Below are 11,640 nucleotides of genomic sequence, written 5' to 3'. Positions count from 1 at the left end.
TGGGTACACTGTCCCTGGCACTCAGTGGAGCCCAGCATGTAACAGACCCTTGTTTAGTACAGGCTGATGTGGCCGCATGTCCCATGGGAAGCAATGAGACAGACAGGCATGTTGTGACAGTTCAAAGGGAACACTCTTCTGTTTAAAGACACACACTGGATCAGGACAGTGGCCCTGCTGGGCCACTACGGGTACAGATGGCAGAAACCTAACAAACAGCCCAAGGGAAAACTGACAACACCTGTGGACACTGCTGGCTTCAGGCAGGGCTCAATGCAGGCGTTCAGCTGACCCCACCAGCACTCCGCTCTTTCCCTGCTTCGCCCCATTGCTTGCGTCATCCTCCGGCCTGAGATAGTTCTCCCCTGGAGGGGGCAAGGTGGCGACAGCAGCTCCAGCCTCACTCCCCTGGGTGCCAAGTTGTGCAAGAAACAGACAACACCTCTTCCTGGGGTGGGTGTGTGTTAGTCACTCAATCATGTCCCCACCCTTTGCGATTCCACAGACTGTGGCCCGCCAGGCTCCTCTGTCCACGGAATTCTCCCGGCAAGAATACTGGAGCGGGTTGCCACTGCCTTCCCCAGGGGGTCTTCCTGACCCAAGGACTCAACCCAAGTCTCCTGCATCGCAGGCCGATTCTTTTAACATCTGAGTCACCAGGGATTCCTGAGGTGGCTCATGCAAACTCACTCTAGGATTAATTCCACCCTGGAGTGAGGGGCCCACAGGGCAAACACCCACCCCTCGCCCCACCAACCCAGCACAGAACAGAAAATGAAGAGTGCATGAATCATTACAGGGAAATCGGAAAATAAATTACCAAAATAAGGGGAGCTAGGTACCACCAGGCCAAAACAAACACGTATCATCCCACAGATCACTATAAACTGGTAAGTGTGTTTGTTTGTTTGTTTAATGAACACAAATTAACAGTAGCTTCCACGGGACAAGGCAGTGGCAGTGGGGGGCAGGGGGAAATGTTTCACTCTGTACCATTCTTTAATGATGATGTTTTCTAAACTTTTCTGCATTTGCTAAAATCACGATGGAAGCTTTTCTTTTTTTTTTAACAAATAATTTTAGCTCTTAGAAATGACGGCTGGGTATAAATTCTCTCACTCAGAGCAGGCTGTGACACAGCAACAGCAACGTCAGACAGTAACAGGTAGCACATCGTATTAGTACCATACAAAATCACCACAAGTTTAGGCACTTTATCAAAGGAACATGTTTAGGAGCTCGGCCGATGCCCGATTCACACCCTGGAAAATCACGTTAGATGGAGCACATGACCTGTGACACCGGCACGACTTTCCTAAGTAAGGTCCTATTTGGACAGAGCCCCTGGATTCACAGACCACGCAAAACCTGACTGATACCAAGAGTTCTCCATCACCGATGAGAGGGGTTTAAATCCAATAAACTTCAAGTGAATACTAGGGATTTTCAAGCTGCATGATTTTCTGCTCTGTGTCTTCTGCAGAGATTTGGGATTCATGTGTCCTGACGTCCTGACTGTGTATGTAGATGTCGGAGCTCTGAGTGGTGCTCCTGTGGCCTGTTTTTAATTTCACAGTAATGGACGTGGTGTCTGCAAGATCAAGAGACTGATTCAACGCATTTGAGAGTCTTAAGTTCATCTGATGAGAACCTGGTATCCTTTCGGTTAAGAGAAACAATACAGAAGGCTGCAGGTCAGAGCAGGTAGGGCCAGGGGTGCGGTGCCACGGTCCAGCCAGAGAGCCCTCCACATTTCAGTGGGAAAAAGCCACACCTGCAGGTTTCCACTGAAAGTGATTTTATGGTAAACATGAATCTGTCAGTGTTCCATGTTAGTTACAAAACCTCTGTCCTCTTCCTTGAAGCCTTTTAAACAGTAATTCTTTTGCTGACCAGAAACTGGCCACAGGGCAGACCTTTCTCAGCAGAGACGGGAAGCCTGTGGGTGTGTGGTCGCCAACGCCCTCCTCCTCTGCACAGCAAGGCTGCCCCGTCACAGCTCTTCCCTCTTACTCCCAGCCCGATTGTCTTCCTTTGAAGCCTGGGGTTTTGGGTCCCTCTCCTTCTTTTTCTTGCCCTTCTCTTGCTTGGTTTGATTCTTCTCTTTGCTTCCTCCCCCTTTGCCGGGGTACACCTGGCCCTCCAGAGTCACGTCGGCACACCTGTCCTGACTGACCAGGAAGTCCTTGATCTCCCATGCGTAGCCCCCATCACGCAGCATGAAGATGGCACGGTCTGACCCCACGATGAACCTGGACAGAGCAAGGGGACCACGGTCAGCACACAGTTGGCGCAGGGCTAATGGTTCAGAACAGGCCTACGGCACTTAACTAAGAAAAGAGAATCCCCTTCAAATTCTACATGAACACAGAACAAAGCGTCCTATTTCCCCAGGCCTAGAAGCTGTTGACATTCACTGTTGGAAAGTACTAGCTGGCTCAACTATTTAACAACTCGGCTCAGATCAAAAGAGAAACAGGACCTGGGTTGTATGTGTGGTGCAGGGGCTGCTCATGTGAAGGGAGGTGTCACAAGGGGGCCTTGGGAGGCTGCAGATGGGTGGGGCTCAGGGCCTCTCCCAGGGAATCGAGGGGAAGCTGATGTTTGGGTCTGTTTTACAGTCTTAAGCGCCCAGTTAAGGTTTCATGTGACAAAAGGCCTCTGCTAATAAAGACTGACAAACACGAGTTTGGATTGGGTCACAAGAGGCCCACAAAGGGCTCAGGAGGATGCTCGGTGACTGGACAGAACTCAACACCAGAGGTTAACTGCTAGCAGCCAAGCACGTCCGCGCTCCGCAGGTCCCAAGGAGCAGAGAGGAACAGAACAGGGTCCAGGCATGTGTAAAGCACCGCCGCCCCCACCCCGCCCCCCCATACATCAGTGAGAGCTCTGGGCCCATCACCACCACAGCACTCTCTCGTTCCCCCAAGTGTCTGCTTATGCTCACAAAAGCATTCTGCCACCCTAGACACTGAGTATTCCTTTTGATTCCTTTCGTACTTCCTAAACTAAAATATTGGAAGACCCTACATTTTAGAAACCATTATTGACGAAGAAAAAGGAAATTCCTCAAAACTGCATCTCAGGATCATACGGACCCGTGATGACCAGATTCCTTCACTTTAAAGGAACAGAGTCTGGTCCAAGCTTCTGTGTGAACACAGCTACACAGAAGAGCTTCTCCCGTGGGCAGGGACTTCGAAAAGAAGAGGCACACTATCAGCCGTCAACTAATTTTCCACTCCCCAGAGGCTAAGCTATATAGCTTCTTAATCAGATAAAAGAGAAGTTCAAGATACATAAATAAATGGCTTTTGGATCAAATGAGGTATGAAAACAAATAAATTTACTGGCTTTGACCAAATCTGGGAGGTCTTCTTCAAAGAAAAATAAATAAACTAGGTAAATAAATGTAAAAGCAGACAGACTAGACAGGAAAGGTGCAGTGCCCTGCTAAGTACTGCCAGGAATGACACCCATTACACCGACAGAGATAAAGCCCAGCACAGCCCATGTTTCTCAGCAAGACTGCAGTTTTACCTCTGGACGTCATAGTTGGCGTTGAAAAGGCTGCCCTGCCACAGGCTGGTGATCTCCTCCGTCTCCTTCTCGGAGGGGTTTCCTGACACGGTGACAAACATCATGAGCGTCTTGCCCTTCTTCGTCATCTTCAGGATGCTCTCGGGCTTGCCCGGGTCTATCTGCGAGAAGTCTATCGGCGCAGAGGGTCTTTTGTGCTCTGGGAGGTCTCCTTCTTCTATGTCGTCATCTTTCTGTAAGGATGGGGGGGTGGGGAGGGAAGCGTCACACAGAGTGTGCGCTCCAACTGGCAAAGGCAAGAATGTCCGCATGTGATGTCAGCTGCAGGTTTATGATCTAAATCATAGCAGAAGGGCTTCTCTGGTGGCCCAGTGGTTAAGAATCCGCCTGCCAATGGAGGGGACATGGGTTTGATCCCTGGTCCAGGAAGATCCCACATGCCCCTGAGCAACTGAATCACGACCTGTGAACTCTAGGCTTGAGAAGGGAATACCTACTGGTACACTGAGGATAATGAGAGCTGGGTCCTTCCCTTTGGGCGGGGAGTTATTAATACAAAAGTAGAAGAATGCACCCGTGGTATTGGGCTGGAATTGGAGGCAGCAGAAGGAACTTAAGATTTTGTGACAGACAAGATAAAAATATTTAAAAGAACTAGTGTTCCACGGGGGAAAAGCTAATTCCAGCAAAGGAAACAGAAGATGAGTCTGGAGCATCTTCTTGTCTCAGAAAGTAAGAAAGTGCTCGGGGAATTATGGGATGTGTCAGGATGACACAGAGGCCAGCATGAAGCAGAGCTTGTGGGCCTAATCGGGAATAATCTGAAAATCAAAATAACGGCAGAATGGTTTAGAACTCCCCAAACAAAGTACGAACCACTGGATCCAGGCCCACAGACATAAACAAGACAATTAATTACTAACGGCAGAATGCCAACTAAATAAATATAAGATAAATGAGTTAAAAATACACAAAAGAACCAGGTGTTCCTTGGAGAAAAGGCTAATTCCAGCAAGGAAAAGAAATCATTGCTGCTCGATGTTACCATATGCATGATCCTTGACAACATCAGGATAAGTGAAGGAGAAGACCACATATACACCGAAGGAGTCTATTTACACAAACATCCAGAGTAGACAGAGCTATAGACAGGAAGCAGATGAGAGGCTGCCTGGGGCTGGCTGGAGGGCTGGGAGGAACGCGGGGAGGGGTGACTCAGACCAGTTTCTTTCTGGGGGTGAAGCAAATATTCTCATATTGACTGTGGTGCTGATTGCACAACTCTCTGAACAGTCCAGAAACCACTGAAATGTACACTTTAAATGAGGGAACTATAGAGCGTGTAAATTATATCACAATAAAGCTGTTACTTAAAACAACAACAAAGAAACAACCTAAAATGAAACAAAAAGCCCCTCTACATCACTACGCGGGCTTCTTGACAAATCACTGAAGGGCCGAGGCTTAAGACACCAATAATAATGTCCTGTATTAAACATATTTTTAATAAGAGAACAAGATAATTCTAAAGACATGTCTGAAGGTGATCCATATTTGATCTGGCTTCAGCTCCCTAACTCACCTGCATGGTCTTGGACCAGACTCCATAATCCTCTAGGACTGCCTCCTCGTCTATAAAAGGAAAAGCAGAACTGGGTGATCCCCACAGCCCTAGCAGTGTGGGGCCAACCTTTTCCTCAACTCTGCCACCCTCTCAACTGACCCATTTCTTCCTCATTTGACTCTGAAAGAGCTGCTGGAGACCTGCAGGCAAGCACAGGAGCTGCACTGTCACGTGGGCCTAGTTGTGGCTCCAGGCACCACCCCTTTAGCCACGTGGCCTTAGTGGAGAATCATTTTCCCTCACCTGTAATGGGGAGGGGGGTGATCACAGCATCTCCCCGCTAAGCTCTGGGAATTCAATGACATAAAGGCAAGCGGTACATACTTAATACACAGTGCTGTTACCACTTGTTCAGTCGCTATGTCATATCAGACTCTTTGCGACCTCACGGACTGCAGCATGCCAGGGTTCCCTGTCCTTCACCATCTCCTGGAGTTTGCTGAGACTCATAGCCCTCTGTAATCCAGCTTCCAAGCAACTATTGAAATCACCCTCTTAAAGTACACAGGAACTCTTGGTGGCCAAACTCACAGGCTGTTTCTGACTGTATTCTATTCTATTTCTCCATAATATCTGTTTATGGTCTCCTTGGAATACTTCGAGACTTCTAGCCGGGTTAACAGCCTAGAATATTTTTATTTTTCAAGCTGATTCTACTAACAGTCATGGCGTTAAATCCGTAGGTTACAAGTACCATTTCTTTTTCATGAAAATATAATTAACCAGAAGTCTAGCGCATACAGCAAGAGTAAGGATCTTTTCAAGAACCTTTTAATTTCTATTTATATGTCTGATTGTGAGTTGCAGTTACAAAAAGAAAAGAAGAAAAAACACAGTACCATAGATGTAAAAGAAAAGGTGGCAGCAGAGGACGAGATGGTTAGATAGCATCACGGGCTGAATGGACATGAGTGTGAACAAACTCCAGGAGATAGTATGGACTTCCCTGGTGTCTCAGATGGTAAAGAATCTGCCTGCAATGCAGGTGACCCAGGTTCAATCCCTGGGTGGGGAAGATCCCCTGGAGAAGGGAATGGCTACCCATTCTAGTATTCTTGCCTACAGAATTCTATGGACAAAGGAGCCTGGTGGGCTACAGACAGGATGAGACGGGCTGGATGGGATCATCAACTCAATGGACATCAATATGAGCAAACACTGGGAGACAGTGAAGGAAAGGAGAGCCTGGCGGGCTATAGTCCACAGATTCGCAAAGAGCCTGGCCTGACAGAAAAACCACCACCTTAGATGTAGGTGCAATTGTCCAGGTCTATTCTTAGCTGCACTGCTTCCCTGAGTAATCTCACTGTTCTATCACTTCCTTTAAACTGAAAGCAATCACACCTTCACCTCCAGGCAGGGCTGGGGGCGGAGAATGTGACCAAGTGGCCTTTCCCACACTCTATGTAGCCCTGCCTCCAGGCCAGTCTTGCATTTTTTTTTTTTTATAAATTTATTTATTTTAGTTGGGGGCTAATTACTTTACAATATTGTAATAGTTTTTGCCATACATTGACATGAATCAGCCATGGGTTTACATGTGTTCCCCTTCCTGGACCCCCCACCCACCTCCCTCCCCATCCCATCCCTCTGGGTCATCCCATTGCCCCGGCCCTGAGCCCTTGTCTCATGCATCGAACATGGAATGGTGTTCTGTTTCACATATGATAATATACATGTTTCAGTGCTATTCTCCCAGAACGTCCCACTCTCACCTTCTCCCTCAGAGTCCATAAAATTGTTCTATGCATCTGTGTCTCTTATTCTGTCTCGCATACAGTCTTGCATTTTTAACTGGCTTCCCCACTTCTCCAATGCTGTTTTTCAAATTTCATAGCTACAGAGCTGAACTCCCTTATTCTGTAAATGCTTTTCTTTCTCCCAGGTCCTTGATAATAAGACCAGCTACCATATCCTGAGCAGCTACTATGTCACAGGCATTGTTCATTTAGTATATCCCACCTCAGGACAGGGCTTCCCTGATAGCTGAGCTAGTAAAGAATCCGCCTACCATGCAGGAGTCCCTGGTTCAATTCCTGGGTTGGAAGATCCGCTGGAGAAGGGATAGGCTTCCCACTCCAGTATTCTTGGGCTTCCCTGGTGGCTCAGATGGTAAAGAATCTGCCTGCAATGCGAGAGTCCTGGGTTCAATCCTTGGGAGCCCATGGGGTCACAAAGAATCAGACACGACTGAGCAACTTTCACTCACCTCAGGACAACCCTGTAGGATGCACATTGAACTGAGCTGTGGATGAGGCCCAGAGAAGGTGAATAACTGACTCAAGGTCACAGGCTTGACAGGATGACACTGAAGTACAAACTCACTTGTCTGGCTCTGCTCCTAACTCCCCACCTGCCCCTTCCCCGGCACCTGGTGGCACCTGGTTACAGTAACGTAAGAATCACCTTCGGTTTTTCTGCACCAACTGGGACTCATTACCACAGTGGAAGGACAACCACCGTTCCTGCCCCTCTCCCCCCACCCCTCTACACACACCTGAGGTGGGCCTCTCCCTGCAGCTCTGACTTTTACACTGGCAGAGGATGGAGGAAGACCTTAGGGACCCCCACCAGGGGAGAGGAGGTACCGCTTCCTTCAAAAAAGCACCCTTAGATTTTCCAGTGGCACAGTGGGTGAGAATCTGCCTGCCAAACCAGGGGACACGAGTTCTATCCCTGGTCCAGGAAGAGCAACTAAGCCCATGCACCACAACTACTGAAGCCCCTGTGCCTAGTGGCCCCGTGCTCTGCAATAAGAGTAGCCACCACAATGAGAAGCCCACATACTCCACCTAGAGAGTAGCCCCTGCTTGCCACAACTAGAGAAAAGCCTGTGCGCAGCGACGAAGACCCAGCACAGCCAAAAATAAAATAACTTTTTTTTAATGAGAGATTAAAAATAAAAAAGCACCCAGAGATGGATCTGCTCTCCCACAAGAGAGACTGCAATTGCTGGGGCAGGGCTTTCACACTTGCAGTGTCTGCAAAGAGGAGCTCAATTCACCTAAAAGGAACCCTGCAAAGTGGGATGCTATCTAACTTTAAAGATAAGGAAAATGAGGATCACAAAGCTACCAAGGTCAATACATCAGATGGTACTAAAACTCAGGTCTGAAAGCCTCTATTTAATACATACACCATGTGCATGCGTGCTCAGTCGCCAAGTCGTGTTCAACTCTTTTACAATCCCATGGACTGTAGCTTGCCAGGATCCTCTGTCCAGAGGGTTTCCCAGGCAAGTATACTGGAGTGGGTTGCCAATTCCTCTTCCAGGGGATCTTACCAGACCAGGGATAGAACCTTCCTCTCCTGCACTGACGGGCGGATTCTTTACTACTGAGCCACCTGGGAAGCCCACATACACACATGGGAAACCACAAAATAACAAAACATCAGCACTGGAAGAAATCATCCAGTAAAATCTCATTCTGCACATAAGGAACCTGAGGTCCAGGGTGGAAACATGACTCATCCAAGGTAACACAGGAAGTGGAACCCAGGTTTCTGACATTACTTTACCAGCAGTACAAATAAACCAGGAAAACACAACCACCTTTGTATAGGCAAGAGGCAGCAACAGTGGTTTTGGTTAGTGAACTTCACCTAAAAAGGTTAATACCCTCTCCCTGCTATTACACATTCCAGCCCATTCAAGTAACCTGAAAATTGACTCGCACAATAGCAACTCATTGCTCCCTTGAACGAAAAATGTGAGTTCCACGACAGAAAGCCACTAGCCTTTAATAAGGCCTCCTACCCCGTCCAAAAAATTAAAGGCACGCACAAAACTTACAAAAACTTTCAGCAGGGACATATACCAAAATGGGAACTGTGAATCCTTACTTAGAACGCGGGAGAACGATGAAAGCTGAAACGGCGCTCTTAGAAAATAATCCTCTCCATACCCCTCCACCCACCCACGCACCCCGTTCTCAGGGGTGGGATGGTAAGGTCTCCCTCCGCCCTTCATTAGAAGGGCTCGCTGACCACAGGGAGCAACGCGGAGGAGACCACGGCACTAATGACAAATAGGGCTGAAGAGTGAGAGGCTGACTCGTGACTAGAGTGGCCCGAGGAACGGTGGAAAGAGGACATCGGGATGAACGGCTTGGGGCGGGGGTCGGCAGACAGATGGGGGAGTGGTCAGAGGAGGCACTGAGGGTCAGCGGTAGCTGGAGTGGGTAAGGGCCGTTGGCATGCGGACAGAGGAGGTTAGGGGGTCGAAAGACACCAAGACGAAGGTCTAAAGGGTCTCAAGACGGAGGAGGTAAGCAGTCACTAGGAAGGGACCCGGGACAGAGGAGCCGGGAAGGTGTGCGCGCGCCGCGGACCTCCCACTGTTCCAGAAGACGGGCCATGTCGGCGTCATTGTAGTCGCGAATATCCTTCTTCTTCTTCCGGGGAGGTGGGGTGGCTTTGCCGGGCGTCTCGGCCGGGCCCTCGGCGGCGAAGGCCCTCGGCGGCGGCAGCAGGAGCAGCATCAGATCACAGGCACAGAGAAAAACCACGGCGGCGCGCGCCCAGCCGGAGGCCGCCATCTTCGCTGCGCAGCGTCGCGCCGCCGCGTGGACCAGACTTGGCGCGAGCTCTGGCCCCACCCCAGGCCGCCTCTTTCCTGGGCCCGCCCCGTGCCGGTGCCTGAGCGGGACACGCCTTCAGCCCCGCCTCCATGGGCTCAAGGCCACCCCGTTGGCCCCGCCTCCCAGGCTTCGGTAACCTACCAGGCTCCGCCCCGTCCTATTTCCTCCGGCCCCCACCTCCGGAAGCCCCGCCTCCTCCGCCATCTTGGCTCCGCCCCGCAGCCTTTTCTGGCTGGTCCAGCCTAGGCGCTCTGCCCAGAGTGGTGCTCTCCCTCATTTTCTGCCAGCGGTCGACCTTTTTCTCTCTTAACGAGTAAGTGAGGTCCAAAAGTTCCTTCAGGGCCTCTAGGAATCCTCCAACAGCGCCTCACGAGGCCTCAGGTTTTCGCCTGTGAAATGAAGCGGAGCTGGAAGCTCTGGGAGCTCATTTGCTCCAACAAAGCCCGCTTCACGAAGTCACACGCTTCCTCTGAGTCTCCTACAATTTCCTTTAAAAACGCCAGTGGCAGGTTAAGCAGCTTTCTCAGAAGATCATAAATAGATTGGGCCCAGTGGTTTGCTGCTCAGGAGAAAGAATTCAATCCGTCTCTCAATATTACTGTCATCTGAAACTGAAAACTTTTTTTTTTAATTATTACTTTTCATCTGTAAAACAACTTCAGCATCTCTTCTGATTTTAATCTCATATTGCCGGCTCTGTCTATTCCTTTTGAAGGTTGAATCATTCTGTTTTTTTTGTTTCTTGCTTTAAAAGATTCAGGCCAGAAATACTTTAAAATTCCACAGATTTTAAATGGTTGATCTGCTGACTTTTAAATTTTTAACTGGATGAGAAAGACACGAATCCCTTACTGTAGCCGTAAAATATTCGACCATTGTACAAACATTGTGTTCTCTTCCACACCAGCCACAGTTCTGTCCCACATAAACCAGTTATCACTTTCTAGAATATTGTATACATTTTTCTGTACATTTACAAACACCAAAGTGTCTCTAGAAATGGTTTTGTTGCATTTATATGTGTGTTTATGGCAACATGGGCTTCCCTGGTGGCTCAGAGAGGGTAAAGAATCTGCTTGCAATGAAGGAGACCTGGGTTCGATCCCTGGGTCAGGAAGATCCCCTGCGGAAGGGAATGCAACCCACTCCAGTATTCTTGCTTGGAAAATCCATGGACATCAGAGCCGGGTAGGCTACAGCCCATGGGGTTGCAGAGTCAGACATGACTGAATGACTAACATGAGACCACCCTACAAGTTGGTATGCGTATTAGCATTTTAAGAGTTTTTGACTTACCAAAATGATATGAAGTTTGACTATACTGCAGTATAGTATGCATTGATTTTTTAAAATAATTTTTTATATGGACCATTTTTAAAGTCTTTATTGAGCCTGTTACAACATTGCTTGTTTTATGCTTTTTCAGCTGCGAGGCATGTGGGATCTTAGCTGCCTGACCAGGGTTCGAACCCTCATCCTTTGCATTGGAAGGCAAAGTCTTAACCACTGGACTGCCAGGGAAGTATAGTATAGTACAGTATTAATAAAGTATAGCATTAATATACCTGTACTTTATTTCCTTATTACCTTATTGGTGGGTGCATGCCAAGTCACTTCAGTCATGTCAGTTGTATTAGTCTCTCAGTTGTGTCCGACTCTCTGTGACCCCATGTACTGTAGCCAGCCAGGTTCCTCTGTCCATGGAATTCTCCAGGCAAGAATACTGGAGTGGCTTGCCATTTCCTCCAGGGGATCTTCCCAACCCAGGGATCGAACCCACTTCTCTTATATCTCCTGCATTGTCAGGCGGGTTCTTTACCACTAGCACCACCCCAATTTTTCTGCTATTACCAAAAGAAAAAAGAGCCATAATAAACCACTTTACTTCTGCCT

At 48.5% G+C, this 11,640-nt stretch overlaps 1 protein-coding gene across 1 annotated transcript; it reads right to left on the bottom strand.

Moving 5' to 3' along the window:
• Positions 1-895: 895 nt before the first annotated feature.
• On the bottom strand, positions 896-9,719 carry MESD (mesoderm development LRP chaperone). The gene is made up of 3 exons (XM_081546723.1): positions 9,499-9,719; positions 3,544-3,776; positions 896-2,252 (listed from the first exon to the last, which is right to left on the bottom strand). The coding sequence occupies exons 1-3, from the start codon at positions 9,703-9,705 to the stop codon at positions 1,994-1,996; spliced, it is 699 nt and encodes a 232-aa protein (XP_081402849.1). The 5' UTR covers positions 9,706-9,719; the 3' UTR covers positions 896-1,993.
• Between the last annotated feature and the right edge of the window lie 1,921 nt (positions 9,720-11,640).

Source organism: Giraffa tippelskirchi, chromosome 12 (assembly GCF_054371585.1).
Source record: "Giraffa tippelskirchi isolate mGirTip1 chromosome 12, T2T-mGirTip1v1.2.pri, whole genome shotgun sequence".
Lineage (NCBI taxonomy): Eukaryota > Metazoa > Chordata > Mammalia > Artiodactyla > Giraffidae > Giraffa > Giraffa tippelskirchi.
This window is presented reverse-complemented; position numbering and strand designations above follow the sequence as displayed.